This window comes from Anas acuta, chromosome 6, assembly GCF_963932015.1.
Source record: "Anas acuta chromosome 6, bAnaAcu1.1, whole genome shotgun sequence".
Classification (NCBI taxonomy): domain Eukaryota; kingdom Metazoa; phylum Chordata; class Aves; order Anseriformes; family Anatidae; genus Anas; species Anas acuta.
This window is the reverse complement of record NC_088984.1, coordinates 27,343,913-27,363,070: the sequence shown is the minus strand read 5'-3', so window position 1 is coordinate 27,363,070 and position 19,158 is coordinate 27,343,913. Positions and strand designations below refer to the sequence as shown.

General features: G+C 37.9%; 1 protein-coding gene across 5 annotated transcripts in view; it reads left to right on the top strand.

The window, feature by feature from the left end:
* The window catches only part of CARF (calcium responsive transcription factor), a 36,863-nt gene extending 26,939 nt beyond the window's left edge, over positions 1 to 9,924 (top strand). For 4 of the 5 annotated variants that reach the window (XM_068685988.1, XM_068685985.1, XM_068685987.1 and 1 more), the window contains 4 exons: positions 168 to 848; positions 7,212 to 7,363; positions 7,502 to 7,603; positions 8,476 to 9,924. In XM_068685988.1, the coding sequence (XP_068542089.1) occupies positions 168 to 286 (119 nt within the window). In that variant the 3' untranslated portion in view covers positions 287 to 848; positions 7,212 to 7,363; positions 7,502 to 7,603; positions 8,476 to 9,924. The remainder of the gene's footprint in view (positions 1 to 167; positions 849 to 7,211; positions 7,364 to 7,501; positions 7,604 to 8,475) is intronic. The other variant, XM_068685986.1, reaches the window with a different exon arrangement.
* The last annotated feature ends 9,234 nt before the right edge of the window (positions 9,925 to 19,158 follow it).

The following is a 19,158-nucleotide window of genomic DNA, read 5'->3' as shown; positions in this document are numbered from 1 at the left end:
TACATGGTATAACTGACTATCAAACTAACTAGCAGGTAACTTCACAAATGACTTACCTATTAGCTTGAGTTCCTGAACTATTTTTCTCTTAAATGTATGCAGTAATTTGGGCTGAAGTGTTATCGGTGGAGTTTGAACTTTAATGTTTTGTTTTGTTTTGTTTTAAGCTGAAGAAAATACAGAGGGTGTTATCTGTGTAAGCCACGTTAAAGAAGAGCCAAGAGAAAAAGCATTATCCATGGAGCCAGATAAAATCAGAGACTGCCAGAGATCCTCCTCTATTTAAATCTGTGAAGACTGTAAAGGATTTTTCAAAGCAGAGGATTCTAAGTGTCTTGAAAGGAAAGGCAGGTACTCTAAGTAATGCCATTCTTTTAAAATGGTATTGTGACATTCAGACTGGGCATATTATACACTAGTTCTGACAGACAGCTGTTTTGATATATAATTGATGTGACTCACTGCCATTTCCAGGTCATCCAGTTACCATGTGGAACACCAGCTCTTTTTATTTCATATTTTGAGTAGTTTGGACGCTATCCACATGGCTCATTTTGGTCAGCATTTCTGAAGGTCTTCCATAATTAGTTTTAGAATATGCATTAAAATGCTGGGTTTGCTTTTCTCCTTGAGACCCACGACTATTACAGCACTATAGAGACCATAAAATCTGCCAGCTCCCAGACCACAGAATCCAACAGCAAAGTGTATCAATGCATCAATAGTTTTGTGACAAAATGAAGGTTGAAGATGGTACATTTCAAAGTGACGAAGGACACATATTTAAGAAAAGCGACTTTGACCCGATCATAATGTTAATGATGTGAAGATCCAAAGAGAGGAGAAAGGTGAGGTTGCCAGGTGAACTTAGCTGTATGATGAATACAAGTCTGAATTGTAACAGTGAATGTTTTTAACTTTGATATCTTTAAACTTATGTTCTAGCTTTATAATGAGATTTGTCAGCACTTGCACTGGTACTGTAACAACAGTTGGTCATAACATCTAAAAGCAGGAGTCTTGTAGAAAATAATTGATGCTGCAGTTTCAGCTTCTCTACCTTTTGCTTTATTCACTTAAGCTATCAGCTGACATAAATACAACTTAACCTGCTGCCATTTGTGATATAAGACTTACAGATACTTTACTAACAGAGGCCCAAGAAAACAAAGCAAGTAATAATGTAAATCTAAGCAATAGATGTTATCACTATAACATTCAGAAAACAATCTTGTCTTTTTCAGGAGTAGCAGTTCTAGGACTGAAGTGGTCTGTATTACTTAAATAATTACCAGAAATCTTTAAAAAGTTGAATATGGTCAAGAGACAGCTTTTGGCAACACTTAAGTCAAAGCCATAATAAGTGACAAGGACTGAATTTTGTAATCTGTGATAGACATGCTTTTTCAAAAAAAAAAATAATAATTGGAATCCATTTAAAGCAATAAAATAAATGAAACTGATGCCAACATAGGTATCAAGTCAAACAATTATACTGTTTTTTTCAGATGTTGAATTTTTAGAGCAGCATCCATAGTACAGTAATACCAGTGGTTCCTGCTAAGTACTTGAGAACTTGGTCATAAAATTTGATATTTTTCTGTATGATGTACAAGAATGCAATTGGAGGATTTTCTCTTTTCCATTCTCAAAACAAAAAAAAAAAGAGGAAAAAGATGGGTTGACCTATGTATAAAGAAAGTGTTAGGGTTATCATATGAACTTAAGGATTAAATTTTTAAATGGCTACATTTATTAATATGTATGCAAGACATTCACAAACCTCATTTAAATAGTGACTATTTAATATTATTTTTTATTTTCCTTTTGCATATTTAAAGCTAAAACTTTTGAAAGTCACACTGAAATTAGGTTCATAAAATACTGGGTTCCTAATACATTGAAATTGGGTTCCTAATACCTTTGCAAGCGGCATCTGTTAGGTAGGTGCTTAATCTTACCTTAAAATATATTAGCTTCTGTGAGGTTAACTGTTAATGCTATTCATTATTCATATTACTGTTAATGCTGTTCATTTAAAGGCTAATGTGTACTGGTTAGCTTAAATCAGAACTTTCCAACAGATCATGCTCTTACTTAATAAGAGCCAGTATATGCAAGTGCATAGAGAATCTTCTGTTCTTTGGAATCTCTCATACTTGTTTCTGCACTGACTTGTTTCATAGTGTGACACTCGTTTCTGGGTAGGTCAATCCCACAAGGCTCACTCTTTTGTATTTTTGCTGTTGTTAATTGTGAAACTATGTCCAGAATGGATGTTCTCTGCTATAGTCATAGTTCTAGTGCACACAGGCAGCAGTCATCTTTTAATTTTCAAATTTAGTAATTATATACCAGGATGGGTACCTCCTTCTACACTGCTGTATTCAGTGATTCCATCACCTTCTGTTTTTCATAAACTAAGGCATTCCAAAATATCATCTTTCTCAATATTATCTTTTTTTTTTTTTTTTTTTTTTTGAAGAATTGTTCCTCATTTTTCAGAATGCTTATTCTTGAAATAAGCTGGCAGCTAATGATGACCAGCAATAGATTGTTTCAGTTCTAGTTTTCTTTAAAGAAGACAATAGATTCGTGGCTGGTATAAAAACATAAGGAAAGAGAAGTTACATTTCCATCAGTTCATCATTCATCATCAGTTCATTAACAGATCTGTTATTTAACAGTCACTGTTCTTCCCACCATTAGCTACAATCTAATCCTGTGCTGAACAATATTTCTGAAGGTACTTCTGGTTTTTTAGTGCTCACAAGTGGAGGAAATCTTTTAGTCTTTTTGAGTTACAGGCAATTAAATTAATGTTAGAGCCTAATTTGCCTGGTACCCTGAAAACAATAGAATGAAAAGTTGGGAGAAATTTGAAGATGATGAGAAGACTTACCTGTTCTTAAAAGCTGGGGATGAGAGTTGTCATTCTGTTCACAGAATAATTTTATTTGAAATGCTTCTTCAGATAATACTGACTTTTTCCTAGCTTCCTTCATTTTCACCGAATTTCAGTTCTTTATCATCTAAATACATACTCCAGTTTGTTACTGTGTTGTCTTTTAAGTTAGTATTGTATTTCCTCTTTGAAGAGTATGTTTACATTTGCTTTGTGCGTGTTTCTAATTGGGAGCATTGACTGATCACCCATGTCCAGCACCTGTATTCAGATTAACATATTAGTTCACTAATGTCCTCTTAAAGTTTACAGAGAAACTCTCACATATTTGGGGAAAAAAAATTACTTGTAAACAATACCGCTTTCAGTGCACTTAAATTTGTTTGACTCAAATGCGTAAGGTTGATTTTTTTACTGAGAAAACTATGTAGCTTGGTTCAAAGTAGTTAATTATGACATTGTGTTGGATTTGCAGATGTTTTTCTGATGTTTTCTTTGTCGTCTTGTTGTTTTGTTCAAGTGTTCATTTTGCAAACCTAGAAACCCTGAGCTTCCACATCACTGTAAATGAACAAATTATTCTCCAATCTATTCATATTGTTGGTTATCCATATGGCTGATTGGTTGGCTTGACAAGAAAGGCTGTGCTTATGTATGTGCATGCAAAATTTTTTTTTTTTGCAAAAACATAGAGAAGACAGTAAGGCACACATCTGTAGCTCTTATTCAAGGCTAGCAGCCTGTTGGATGAAAACCAGTGGTATCAATGAGTCCTTTTTGCACTGCTCAAAAACCCAAACTTGGTCATGTGGTATGAAGATTGTTGCAGCTTGTACAGAGTTTAGAGATGTAAATGTTTGAATATGTATGTGTATATTACATATTTATATAGTAATTTAATGTACAGTACTCCTATTCAAATGTAAACTACTTTCTATTTTAAAGAAATTATCTGTGTTGTGGTTATGGGGACTTGAGGGGAGAAATACAAGAGCTACTTGAAAGCAGTGGTTGCTGGGGCAGAAGGAGAACAAGTAGGACAAGTCCAGGGAGTCTACGTGGAAAAAGGTCCTGAAAGTGTGAAAGATGAGTGCCTGTGGGCACGGTTGGAGAAGGCTGTGTTGGGGGAGGTCCTAGACCTGGTAAAGGGGTTGGAAGACCATCACAAAGGCTCAGCACAGTTCTAGTATCAGAGATAGTAGTGGATAGGGTGAGATCATGGTAGAAATTTACACGTATGGAAGAAAAGGAAAGCCTGTCCTGCCCTCAAAACCAACAGAGCCACTCAAGTTTTGGAGAGTACCAAAGGCAACTTAATGTCTTCCACTAGTCTGAGACACACATCTTTATTTTCTAATGGCAAGAAGAAGCTCCTCTTTGAGCTGCAACCAGGAGCGTAGCCTCTCTTTCTTTACGTGTTACCAAGGAAAACACCTCTTCTTCTCAACAGAATTAACTTGCTGCTCCAGTCATCCTTCTGACTTCAGCTCTGTCTACCTCAAACACACTCAGTCTCCTGCCAAGTCTCTTCCATCGAACTTACTAGAGCTTTCATGTGAGTCCTTTACCCTCAGGCCCTCTGATACTTCGTGTATAACTGTTATATTGTTGAAAGCAGTGAGTTCACTGCACAAGTAAATACTGGTGAGATTTGCTTCTGTCAGATTTTCTTTGTCTCTGCTGGATCTTAAGTCCATATGTTCCTTTAATTAATATTTTTCTTTGCTTTTTGACTTGGCCATACTTGGATGATCATCAGGGCGCCATATTTCACAGGACAATTGTTACTTGAGAAAACAAGGGGATAAGGATAATACCTGCCTGCTGTTAGGGCTTTATATTGCCAAACTGACCTCTTTTTATTCATGCCACTTGAGTTCCTAATTCTGTTTGTGGATAGTAGCTGGCTGTTCAATTGGCTGTATGTTGGCAAACCTACAATTTATTCCCTTAAACTTATTCAAACAGATATGTTCTAAGATTAGACACAAAGAATGTGTTCTGTTAGGGACAGAAAATGTGGTGTAGCAGAGCATGAGGGTGTGAAAAGCCACCACTCTTCATGGATCTCTGATGAGAAGATCCTCCTTGATCTGCCTTTCCCTTCCAAACAAAGCTTTCTTGGGAATAAACTTTAGAGCCTATCCCATCTGCATTGATGGGATAAGCATGCCTCATTAACAGATGAAAAACATTGTGTAAAACAGGCTGTGTTGTTTTTTTACCTCAGAAGCTACCCAGCAGGTCTATCCAGCAAGCAACAACTAAGGTATGAAATGGGGGGAGAAAGAGGGAAAGGCAGAAATCCCTTCATGTGACAGGAAGTGTGGGTGGGTTTGTTTTCTTTTCCAGTGTAAGATATTACATCTTACTATCTCCTTCCATTTCTAACCAATGTGATAAACGATATGTTTATTTTCTGAAGTGGTTTGATGTGATTTCTGAGAAGTCTTTAAAGGAATGATTGTAAACACTTGGAAGATTTTTGAGGAGAAATACTGAGTGTCCGTGTCCAAAGGGATCTTGCAAAGGACAATCATGAAGACAGTGTGTAAGGTCTTATGGGAGGACGTGCAGGAATGAAATGAAGAGTAAAGGTTGACAACACTATTTCTATAAAGCTTTTATTCTTCAAAAGCAAAAAATATTTTTGACATAGAGTAAAAGTCAATCTCTCCAAGAAGTATTAAAATTGCTATCTCACTTTGCTCTCCTTGATGACATACTTAGTGCCTAGACAGATCTCAATGTTATGAGTATCTACCAAAATGTTAATGAATAGTCATCCATGCATTGCTGTCTTTGTATGGTATATTGAAACTGTAGGCCAGCGGTGCCTCCTGATCTTTGTACTGTGAGTGTTCATTTTCTTAAAGTAAACGTTTTGTAAGGTAAATATTTTGCAAGTGGTGAGTTTTGGTCTAAAGGCCTCTCAGATGTATGCTTTTTACGGAGTAAGTGGCAACTTAGTGTGTAATGTCCTAGTTCTGCAAAAATTTCTTACGAAGGAATGTTAGTATATCCTTCTAGCCCTTCTAACATTAAAAAAAAAAAAAAAAAGCCTTTCCAATTTATTTTTTGCTCTCTTTGTCCAGAACCAGAAACACTCCAAACTGTCCTTTGACACCTACATGTTCAGACCCTCAAAGGTGTGTCAATTCTGTTCATCTGTAGGTGGTCTTCCAACACTGTTTGCAAATCACTATGTACCACCTCTCCCATAACATGAAGGCAATTCCTTTTCATTCGTGATATCTGACTTGGCCACTTAACAGCATGGCAATGACAACATCTGCAAACCATAGTTTATGAACAGCTGAGTCATGTCAAGTCTAGATACAGGTAAATTGTAAAACAAATTTTGTGTGTGGAATTTGTGTTGGATTAGTGAAACCAATGGCATCAAAAATGGTCAGGTCTCAAAAACTGAGGAAGCCTTCTGCTGTGGCTTTGGTCATTCTAATCTATGCTCTAACTAAGCTGTGGATTTATTCTGAGGCTGTGCACATGTCCAGTAGTATTTCTTGAGCAGAAGAAAAAAAAACAAACAACTTTTTTAAAAGCTCCCAAGTAGTGTTGGCTGCATTTGTGTTCTTACTGGTGGCAGAGTTCCTCATTTTTTTCTCCTCAAGGATGGCTTGTAGAATTCTGCTTTCCACCATGAAGATGGAAGTCTTCCCGTATGAAAACTTGATGGACTGTGTCCACAGTTTGAGTGAACTGGCAGCACTTAGAACAGACACCCTCAAGCATGCTGTATTTAAGCTGTGTTAGGAATGGGAGCTGGGAGAAGGAATAAGCAACTTAAAAATGTAATGGTAAAAGCAGGCATTCTTGCTCCTCACGGTTACCCCCCCCCCTCCTTTTTTTTTAAAACAACTTGAGAAAAATCACCAGTTAGCAGTGGGAGGAAAAGAAATCTCAATTGCCTTAACCACCTCCCCCCCCCCCCCCCCCAAAAAAAAAAAAAAAGGCAAAAAACATGCAGTTTAACTATGGTTTTGGGAATTAGGCACAAACATGGCCTAGAAATTCTTTTGTCATAGATCTGAGTGTCCAGTGTTTACTTCCTAAAGCGATTTGGTAAGAATTCAGTTGTACTTAAATGGGCACTGCTCTTTCAGGGATAAATGTAACAATGTATCAGATATTTCTTTTAAAGCTGAAATGAAATGAAAAGGAGAATTGAATTAATTATGTATGTTTTGTAAAGATGATACTCTTCAGTTTTCTGAAGTGTGCAGGTGCTTCCTCCTTGGCTTCTGCTTTTAGCTCTTATTTCACTGGGTGTTGGATGTTTTCTTAGGATCACTTACCTCTGAGAATACTCAAGAGATCAGAATGGAGAAAGAACAGAAGAGGAAGTGAAGTTTCTGTGAAGCTGCTTCCAGGAGACAGCTGTCAAAGTTGCAGCTCAAGATTGCAGTTTCTTCTGGCTGAAGTGGTTCACTTTGAATGGTAAATGTGGGTTGGTATTTGTTGTTTTTTTTCAGTATGCAGTTTTTTTTTATAGCTGATCTTGGTACTATTTATGCTCTGAGCTCACATATAATAAAAGCTAAAATGGTAACCATGTTTATTTGCTTTTATCTTCAGTGTGCTGGTTATCTTCTGAATGGAAACTGGTATAACAACAGTTCTTGGTTGTTGACAAAGCTGCTACCACACCTGAGGTTTTGTACCTGGAAGGAGATGGAGGTGAGAAACTTCTTAATCTCCTACTGAGAAGAGATCTGTGGAATGAGGGTATTACCAGTTTTACAACTGGTGTGGGGTGCATGGTGGGGGGGAGGTATTGTTTTAAATTGTATTTATTTCTCACTACCCAAATATATTTTAATTGGCAATAAATTAAATTAACTTTCCCCTGTTAAGACTGTTTTGCTTGTGACTGTACTGGTAAGTGATCTCCCTGTCTTTATCTGAACTCATGGGTTTTCTTTGCTGATTTTCTCCCCATCCTGTTGAGAAGGTAGAGTGGGAGAGTGGCTGGGTGGGCCAGTCAGCCCACACCACCTTCTCAGTTATCTGAGTTGTGAACCTCTCACAGTATTTCCTAGCCTAGAAGGTAGTGGGCTGTGGTGATACAGGAGGAAGCGGTACTTTGAAATGTATGAAGGGATGTCTCAACTGTTTCAGATGGACTGGACTAATCAAAGTGTTTCTTCCTGGCAACTGATTCTCTAGAGTAAATTTCGGCAATTCTTACTTGGTTTACAAGGCTTCATGGGTAATTCCATAAGTACTTGACTATAAACGTCTATTCGAACTCAAGTCACAGTGGCAAATACTTCAGATCTCTTTGATTACTGTAAACAAATACTGCCTTGAATCTGTTAGGTGGGGTGCAAAATGGACCAAATTTCTCTCTTTAAAGAGTTGTTCTGTGCATAGAAAGGAGTATATCCTATTTAAATTGGGACTCGTATCTCTGAATGTGTTCTGGTTGGGCCTTTCAAGTTCTCATTCACTTTTTCACTGTAGTAAATCTCAGCTGCAAAGTCAATGAACCTGTATAATCCATTACATTTCTTGTAGAGAAGAACATCGACCATATTTCTGTTTTACAGGTTCAAGTGTGGAGGAGTCATTCTGAGGAAAGGATGCTGCAGCAGTACTTTATACTTCATTTACTTTGGTAGTGTTGCTCTTGTAAGTGGTAAGGGTGGTAGCAGCATCTTCACAGCATTATATCTAGCTACCCTTCTGAAGGGGATAAAGTTAGAGGTGAGAAGAATTTTTAGTGAAAGTACTGTCAGTCCATGCATGGGAGAAGAAATAAGCAGAGTTTGGGAATGAGATTTATGTTCCAGTACTTTTCAGAGAGCATTTTCCTGTTGCAGTGAGAAGGGAACTTCCTTAGAAAATAAGTTTTTGTTTTGTATGTGGGTTCTTTGACCACCTACCAAGAATATCTGGTGCTTTCCTCTAAGGGTATCTAGATAGGGTACTAGGCGAGATGGCTCACTCCTTGTTTTCTAGTAGGGACACTGTTTGGAATACAAAATTGATGGAATCAACTTCCTAGCATTAACTAAGTTTATTTTTTTCTTCCTCTTTCTCCACATCTCACCATGAAGAGAAGATTGTCTGTTAAATGAACATGGCAAATCATTAGAGCTGTTTGTATGGAGGACACAAAACTATTTGTGGTGGACCAAGAAGACTTCTTAGCTAATAAATTACAGGAAGAGCTTCAAAACGGATTGCACTGTCATTGTAACTTCATCAAGTAATTTCTTCCAATGATGTCACTCACTTTTGACTATTGTTTTACTGTTTAGTTATTGTATAATATATTTTATAAATTGTCTTTGCTATGTAAAGGCCGTAGATGAAATGCAAATAATGATTCTCTTGTCTCCTGAGGTTCTATCAAAGAGAGAGGAATTCCCCGTTTTGCAGTTGTCAGGATCAGCCATGAGTACTTAGCCACCAGCTCCTCTTGAAGGACACATGTTCCCCAACTACCAAAAGTCTTTTGTGCTGAAATACTCCATAAACTTCTGAACTTATTTCAGGAAAAATGAATTTGCCTGGACTGCTATAGTTGGGGTCATGAAATGTGGCACCTTTCATTTAAAAAACTACTACAAAGACTACCCTGGAACCAAATTTATCATCCTCAGAAGCCATAACCTAGGGTTTATCAGTTGCAACAGTAAAACAATCAATTATTTTATTACTTTTTTTTTTCTTCCCAGCAAACTCGATCTATGAAAAAAGTGTCTCTACTACTTCTCTTTCAGATATGTGAACTTCTTTGCAACATGATCTGAGGTATTACTAGAGAGATTAGGTAACAGCTGCAAAATGGAACAGTTTTGCTGTGGATAGGTGATTAAAAAAGATCACAGTCGATCAGCATAATATTTATTAGTAAGGTAAGGTCTTTCAGACATTGACCAAAGGCTGATACTTTTGGTGATATTGCATTTATTCTGGGCATGCAAACAGAAGTAGTGATTATAAACCATTGCAGAAGGAACTGGTAAATAAAGTACTTTGTAAAATACTAATCTGTGGTGGGTTTGGTTTCTGTTGGCTTCATCATAATTTACTTAGTATTCAACTCCTTTGTGCACCCTGTGTGGGATCTCTTTTTATCCAATTAATAGTTAACACAGTAAAGTATAATACACAAGTTCTTCATGGTAAGTTTTGTTTCATATATTTGCTAACAGAAATATTTTTTGTTTAAATACTGACAGTAAGTATCAAAAGACATTTGAGAGAAAGTTCAGATGTTCTAAATTTACTCTTTCATCAGTGTTTTGCTTTTGGAATGGATGAATTCTTGTTTCTTTGACAACACTTTTTAGCACAGAAGTGACTGTATTCAAATGAGCTATGGGGTCCTGACTGCTGCAGAAATGGTTTTGGGTAGGGAAACCAGAACTATATTTAATTTTGAGTGGCCAGAATTTCTGAAGAGATGAGGTACTGGAGTTGCCACTGGACTCACAAAAACGTTACCTTTTGGGCATAATATTGTAATGATCAGCTAGTTTTTCCAGAGTTTTGACTGCCACACACGATTACAGTATACACAAGTGCTCTGAGTCAGTGATGCTTCTTGCTTATTTATGAGATGCCTAAAATTGTGTTCATTCTCCAGTGGCTTGCTAGCTGATGTACCAGCTGGATGATACAAAGAAGAGAGTCCACAATAAATGCTTTGCTTAAACATAGAAACAGATGCAACAGCTCATATATTTCATTTTTTTTCCATGGCTAACTATCTTGAGATATTTGAGGAAGAAAAGTGTTGTTGTTTTTTTTTTTTTTTCCTCTATAATGTTCTCTGCTAACAAAAGATAGCATTTTAAGTTTGTAGGTTTTTCTATTATCCAGTATCCAGGATCAATTAGTGCCAATAATGTAGGTTGTTAATATATATATATATATATATTTTTTTTTTTTTTAGACTTGTAGTTGCCATAACTTAATTTCTTCAGGGGAGTCTTGTCCAGTCATTCCAATGGTCATGCTGTTTCTCTGGAATGTGAAGTGTTGTAGCCTTGTTTACTAATTTAGTTAAGAGATTTGTGTGTTGTTACTTAATTTACAGAAGGGTTAGAACAGCTGGCTGTTTAGACAAAACTGATTTCCCAGAGATGTAATCCTTTAAGGCTACTCAGATGGCAGCACTGGCTTCTGAGTTGAGCTTTGGTTTCGAAAGCAGGTTCAAATTGTGCAAATCTCAGTGAATTCTCAGGCAATTTGTGTTGTTGCAACTTTCCTTCATGTTAGGTCTTCCACCATAAAACACACATAATATGTATGTTATTGCCTCCAAAGAACATGATGAGTAAACACTAATATTTTGAAAAATAAGAGGGGAGCAAGTATCTGCAAAGCCAGATACTTGAAGCAGACCAGCTTTTGCACAGGTCATCAAGCATTTATCATCTTTTCCCCCAGAGAAAGAAGTGAACTAGTGCTTGGGGTACTTGACCAGCATTTACTCAGCTTCATTCTGGCCAATTAGAATAAATGGTGAGATCTGGCTCCATGAGAAGTGAAGTTACACAACCAAATATTTTGACTTTCTTCTCGGTGACAGTAAGTTATGTCAGAAATTTTGAGAGGAGAAACAGTAGAAAATATTGAAGAAAGATATAACAAAGGTTGTATTGCCAAAATGTGCAACTTCTTTTGAATAGCTTGGAGAACATGTTCATAATTCCTGAAGCATATGAACCAAGCTGGCATTATGACCTGAGCACTCTAGCATAAACTCCCCAAACCCTCTCAGCAGCACCCACCCAAGTTTGTTCCTGTTTGTGTGGTGCAGAGAAAAGAGTCACCAGTTATCTACATCCTGAGTTGAATTCATAGAATCATTTTACCACAGCCCATTATAAAAGGGTTGTTCAAGAATGTTCAACATTTGTAGTCCTACCACACTTTTTTTTTTTTTTTAATTCTTTTTTATGTGTTTTGTATTAGAAGGGAGGCAGAGGGGGGAAAGAAATTTCCTTGACTATAGACACTTTCTTATGCCTCTCAACCCTCCAGGACTGCTGTTGTGAACTGAACTTTGGCATACGTACTGGTTTTTCCAGTGGTGATTTACTTTTCATTATGATAAGGAAATATGTTTACACCTCAAGTGTTTTCACCCATGTTTTGTTCTGTGGAATACACCCTTCCAGATGAGATACTCAGCGGTGTGCTGTGGGTTGTTTTTGTTGTTTTCTTTTAAAGCTTCTGAGATCATTTGTGTATCTATTGACTAAACCTAGGGCCAAAGATGAATAAAACTTCAGCCTCTCTTTGAGTTTAGGTGATAAATTGTAAAATGTGATGTAATTACTATGATATTTAAAGCATATTGGTTGATTACAGCTGTAGTAGATGCTGTAATCTTTGTAAAATTTATTCTTCAAGGTGTTTGGGAGGTTGATACTATAGAAACATGGTAGTCAGGACCATAGCACTGTGTTCTGAACATTATCAGGGAAAGCTGATTTAAAAATTTTAGTGAAACATGAAATAATGAGTAGAACTAATTGGCTAGATCTTGATTAGTCTGAAGGATTATTTTTGCATGTTCTACCATTGCATTAAATCTCTTGTTAAATTTTGAGACTTACCTACACTTGCAACAGGTTTATGCAAGATGGATAGGATAACTAGCTTCTGATTATTTCAAAGTTTTATACTTTTGTTAATGCAAATGATTTATTGCAGAATATGAATTACAAGGAGTGTAATGTATTGTGTAAGATATTTTGATAGAGACGTTAAGGTTTTCCATTTTTATTTGACCCAATTTTGTGCTTGAGTAATTATTGTACTTCTAACATGCTGCTGTCTGAGGAGGAAAAAAATAATCCCAAGAGAAGCTGAAGTCTCTACTCTAGTACCTTGAAAGAAAAATGAGATGATGGGCTTTGTCTAGGATGTATAAATTGACATAAGATTCTGCAAGAAATTGGGAACCTAATTGTTCACAAGACTTGGACATTTGTAATATATGTACTTAAAACTAAAGCAGCAAAAGCACCAAACTGATCTGACCTGTTCTCATGTATTGTGAATTTAGCTACTATTTAAATAGGTAAATAGATAATTTCCAATCTACAGTACATCATTTAATATAAAAATAATTTGTTTATTAAATTCTTTATAGACAGTGTGTCTAGGTGTAGACCAGGTTATTGTTTCAAATCTAAGCCTAACTGGTAATGATGTAGGGGTATTTTTTATTTGTTTTGTTTGTTTGTTTTTACCCCTGTAGTGATGGACTCTGGTTTGGGGTTGGTACTCAGAGGTAAATCTGGTGCAGAACAAGAACTAGTATTAACTGATATCCTTGAAATTTTCTCTTCAAAAGATGTTTTCCTGAGCTAATTTAAAACATGCTGGTGGGATATGAGTATGTTTTTCTTTTTGCAATCATTCACAGAATGATAAAGGCGCATGCAGCAATGTGTATGTACTCCAAAGATAAATTGACAGTTTCTCTATTCCTTTTAAAAAAGAGATTTCCAATAAACAATTTAAAATAGTGATTTAAATCAGAAAAAAGACATCTTTCCAAATACATCGTTAATCCAAAAAGAACACGTCCACAGAATAGGATGAAAGTCAAACATAATTTAGCATATCCACAGTTACATTAGTCTTTTTGTATAGAAGTGATCTAAACTCTTACTGTAGAGAGTACAAGCTAACCATAAACTGATGAAACTAAATTCTGTGGTGAACTAAGAAAGGCAACATGCCTTGCACTTTTCATGCTGAAATAATCTGGTACTGACATCTTTAAGAGGCAGGCTATTTGACTGAATGGGCCAGTGGGCTAATTCATTTGTGTCAGAGAGGAGTATTAACATTGATTTAACAAAGCAGTATCATAAGAAACACATTTGCTTTAAAAATCACTGTTTTTCAATGCGTAAGTATCTTTACTTTTCTATTTTATCTTTATTTGCTTGACTTAGTATTTTAATATAACGCACGAGAAAAGCAGATGATTTTTTGCTTTGGATCATTGGTTCTCATTGCTAACTCACAGCTTGAAGTTCTAATCTGTGTTTATGACGTTATCACATATACAGGGACAAGCGGTGTCAGGAAGGATTAAGGAACTAGCACAGTGAGGTATCCAAAACCCACTGAAACGTTTCTGCTGGTTTTTAATTAGCTTTTTTTTTTTTTTTTTTTTTTTTTTTTTCTAGCAGTAGATAACTGACTTAAATAAGAATTATAATAATAGTAATAGCGTCTAAGAATCCACTCTTTCCTTGGAAAGTCTATGCCCTGCTGAGAATTTTTTGTCATCTACAGGGACAAGCAAATGAGACAGGCTGAAGGTGCTGCTTTTAGGAAAACAACAGCTGCAGAGCTATTGGCAGGGGAAACAGTCATCATCCCAATACCCAGCAGGTGAGAGAACAAGGAAAAAAATGAAGACGGGCACAAGGCCTACTTTTCTTATATGTCTTCATGTTAGAACAAAAGACTTTAGGAGAATCAGTGAGCAACTCTGCAAGAGACAGCAGAGGTGGGAGCTTGGTGGTAGGAGCTGCTTGAACTCCTTTAAGTCATCCAGCTGTTTCTGGGGGGGGGGGAGGAGGAAGGGGAGGTGGCCACTTTTGCCACCAAGTTTTGAAAGGGAGTGGGGTGTGGTTTCGGCAAGGACTAACAGTAGCAGTTCTAAAGCTGTTGTCAGCTCTTTAGGCACGAGGGCACTTCGTATGCGTTAGGCAAATGGCAAATTTAGGAAGTGGCTGTATTTCTGGAGGCTGCAAAAAACCTGAAATTTCCATATATATGGCTTCACATAATGCACACACAGTTATACATATTTATAGTCTTTTTGTCCAACAGTCATTTGTTAATAGTTGTTATAAACAACTGTACGAAGCCATTTTGAGCAATCCTATCATGAACAAATGTGACAGCTCTTGTAGTTGATGAGAAAAGAGCATTAAACTGTTTATAGTATGTACAGCTGTTTTACAGACAATCACTTAAAAATACTTATTTCCTGAAGTGTCAGCTAACTTGCTTGTGTGTTGAAAGAGCTTTCAGCATTTAGCATGGCTGCTACTTTGTCTTGCTGCTTCTGTGCCAAGCAGTCACTCATTGAAATCTACGTTATAAATTAGTCACAAACTCACCAACCCATATAAATCACTTATGGTGGACCATTTATGTATTCCTGGGAAGAGCTCTTGCACAACTAAAAGAACCTTCTGTTCAGCTCCTAAATGTTATAAAGTGGAAGTAATGATTAGAGAGAAGTCTAAAAAGGCTACCTGAATATTATGACCTAAGATGTTCTACAGGGTTATTTCACCTCCTATTATCTAAATTCATTCTTTTCAGTTTTCTTCTTTTACCTCTTTCTTAGTGGCAATGCATGTGTTTGCAATGATAACGGTGGTTTCCCCCATCAGAAAACTTTGACTAGAATTATCATTTTGGCATTACACTGTTGCACTTGAAAGCTGATGAGCTGGGTGGACTTAGGCAATTACACACATTTTTTGTGGATAAGCACGTAAAATAAGATACTGCAATCTCCTGTCCTGTGCATATATTTGCCCCCTAGTTCTTCAGATATCTGTGCACACAACTGACTTGTAGGATTTTTTTGGCCAAAAATGAAGAAAAGGAGCAGAATTCCTTTATATATATTTCCTACAACATTTGTTCTCTGTTCATTTAGCATGGCAAAGCTACCAACTGCATTAATCCTTTTATGATACTAGAGGGAGCTCATGGCTTGTGCAGTCAGTGAAACATATCTTGGACAATTCTTGAGGAAATGCAGATGGGAAGTTAAGTGTCACTGGTAGATGTAATGCTTTTTCCATCTCTGGCTAAACAAGGCTGAATTTATCTGCTTAGGAAATTACACATATGGTTTTCAGGGACACTCAGATAATGAAATGCTGTATACTCAGTTTCTTCAGTGTCTGAGCACCTTTTTGTCATGGCTGGATTTATCTTCACAGCCTCCTGTGAGGAAATAAGCCCTCATATTAATATTTGTTCAGGAAGCACTCTGTAGTGCAGATTTCAGGCTATATCTGACATAGACATTCAGTTGGGCATCAGTTTTGTACACAGGCAGAAAAGAACCACAGAAGTTCCCTTTGAGAAGATCTGATGTGTTGCATCTCTGCTCAGACAGTTTCTTGAGGTGCAAATGCAAAACTTTCACAACGCTGTCTCCCAGTCTAGCCAGGTGTCAGCTGGGGGAGGCTGCTCAGTGGACAAAGCTTATTGGGAACGTACCAGAGCTCTCTGAGCTAAGAGGCCTGCCTCTTTAAATTTGTGCTGTGCCCTTTTCCCAGTCCTGGCTCAGCCAGAAGTAGTCACAGAGCTGAAGAGAGGCTAGGGGGCTGAGCTGTGAGTGCTTGGGGTTGGATGAAACGTAGCAGCAGGCATCTCCCATACATTCTTATGAGATATACACAGCTCAGCATACAACTATGTGGTGGGTTTGAAGAGCTGAAAGGAATATATATCTCAGACTTTTTAAGGTCTTATCTGAGATGATGAAGGCTGTGTCAGCCTGGTAGACCAAAGAAGCACCTCAACAAGACAAACAGTCAGCAATAGGCTGTAAAGAACACTTTTTTTGCTGCTGGGGGCTGAGGAACAGTTCACCAAGCGTCCTCAGAGAGCAACAGCCAGAACAGAACATGAGGAAAGGTAATAGGCATGATTTGTACCCTGGAGGAGCCCTGGTATGGGCAAGAAGTGTAGAAAGAGCATAAGCACCATGGCAAAGTATTGGTGCGTGCAGGGATACTCTCAGAGAAGAGTGCATGCACATGCACACGTGGATGCAAGCACACTGTAAACATATGCACGGAGAAGTATTCCAAGGGGAATTCCAAAATACAAGGAGGAGAGTTGAAAGCATGAGGTGATATCCTTAAACATGTTGATTGTTTTGTTTTGTTTTAATTTTTTCCATCTTGCTGTTTTGTTTTGTTTTGTTTGGTTGTTTGGTTTGGTTGTTTGTTTGTTTGTTTTTCACTAGGGATCTGACACTCTAGCAGCATAGTTGAAAACAGATTACCCACAGGAAGTTGGGGGCTTCAGGAGCTGAAAAGCAACCAAACCAATGGACTAGCTTAAACGTCTTGGTTAAGATAGCTTTATATAATCAGAGCAAATTTAATTTACCTTAGAGCCATTTTATCTCTTGGAGTTTCTGACATGCAGGCTCCTAATCCTAGTGAGCATTACCTGTATTGTGTTTAATTATGTTTCAACAAATCCGTATCCCTTTAGAAGCAGCTTGGCGGTCACTGTGGTGCTCAGTGAGGTTAATGAAGGTGTCAGGGCAGCGATCAGTAAGTGGACAATCATTCCTTCACTGCCTGAGGCAAAATACCCGCTGTGCTGAGTTGTGTCAGCACGAGCTCTGAGCTGCTGCAGGAGCAGGTCTGCCCAGGAGAGGGCAGCGATGCACAGACACACACTGGGGCACAGGCTGCTGGGGACTTGCATAAAAAGCCTTCAATAGCCATCTCCTGCACACACAGCTGAACTGTTCTTTGTTTATTCAAAAAGTGAAGTGTTTAATGCAGGATAAACGTATGATACCACTGTATGGAAGTATGAGGCTTCTTTGACCCTTCCATTTGGGGGGGTGAGAAGTGTTCAGTGTCATGATTTTTCCCTTTAACTCTACATCAGCCAGGAGGGAGTAATGTCCTTCTGAGAGTCTTTGGGATGCTTTCAGGCCAGCAATGTGTAGCTGTAATTCTTTACCCTGCTCTTCACTATAATAGCCATACAATATATCAGATAGCAAGCAAGTCACAGTAGGAGTTTGGTCTAATATTAGAGCCAGAAACATGTCGTCTTGTTGGCATAGATGTTGTTCAGGAAGCTGTGCAAGGTGGCTCTTGCGAAGTGCTGAAGATGGGAAGATTTTACAGCAAATTGACTTCATAGATACCTGGTCTTAATGACCACAGTTTTCCCAACATTAAGGGCTGGTGATTACAATGATTAATAGCTTAGCCTACTTTGTGGAACAGAAGACAGTAGGATGTACCCAAGCGCACAGGACTGAAGTTTTTCTCCAGTATCTTGCAACATAATGCATAAAGCAAGATTGCTTGGGCTTTACTCTTAAAGAATGCAGTAAGTACCAAGAGATATTTTGCTGTCTTCCAGGTGACACTGTAGGCAATCTCTGGCAAAGGCAGTCATGTTCCTTTATCACCTAAACAGTTCATCTCCATGGACACCAATGGTATCATTTTTATTTAGCTGGCTTTGCTGTCAGTCCTGTCAGTCTTGTGTGTGTGTGTGTGTGCCTTAATAGAAGCTGAAATGAGAAAAAGCTGAGATTGTTATAGCACACACTATTCAGGATTTACAAAATGATGAATGTACTCTGAACATAAATACAGTCGTGAATACACAGGGTAAAGAGGATTTTGGCTCTCAGGATGGTATTTGTATAGGAGTTGCAAGATCTGGGGAAGGTACCTGCGAGTCACGTTTATGCCCCCACTCCTCATACTGCAAAGAAAGAGAGCTTTGGGGCTGCTCTAACTCATCTCTAACTGCAGCTGCACCTAAGTGGTTACATCAGCCAGAGATCCTGGGAATGCAGTAGCAACCCAGTCTTGCTGCTTTTTCCAGATGCTGTTTCCTAATGAGCTTAGCACTAAGCTGAACAGTCACTGTGTACGGGAGTATGGAAGCAGACACTGAACACCTGGCTGTAAGTTTGCTTCTGAGGAGAAAACAAGCCAGTTCCTAGTAGCAGTAACAAAATATGCCAGTTGTTAGAAACTTTTTTTTTTTTTTGTAATTAGAGTCAGCAAATTACACTTGTGAAAGCTCTGTCATCTCAGATTTCTTCTAGATGGGATCAGTTTTGGGCCTTTCTATCCACAGCACTGAGATGTCAGTATAATTTCCCATGCCTAAGCCAGCAGGATTGTGCTGGCTGAGGGGATCACTGTACTAAGCTGTGTCTTGGCATAGATATGCATCTTGTCAGCTGTCTTAAAGATTTCTCATGGAGAGTGAGCAGTGTCCTGAGACTAGATCAGGTCAACGCCTGTGACTGGGGAGTCGCGCTGCCCCATTTGCTCAGAGAACGGCCAGCAGAAGTAAAGAGGAGGGCAGGTGCGATAACTGCCAGCTGCGGGCCTTAAAGGGAAACATTTTTGCTTAGCTGGCTATGCAAAATGCAAGATGTTTTTTACAGAAAGAAGAGCTGAAAGGATATGGAAACAAAGCAGGGAAGTTGCACT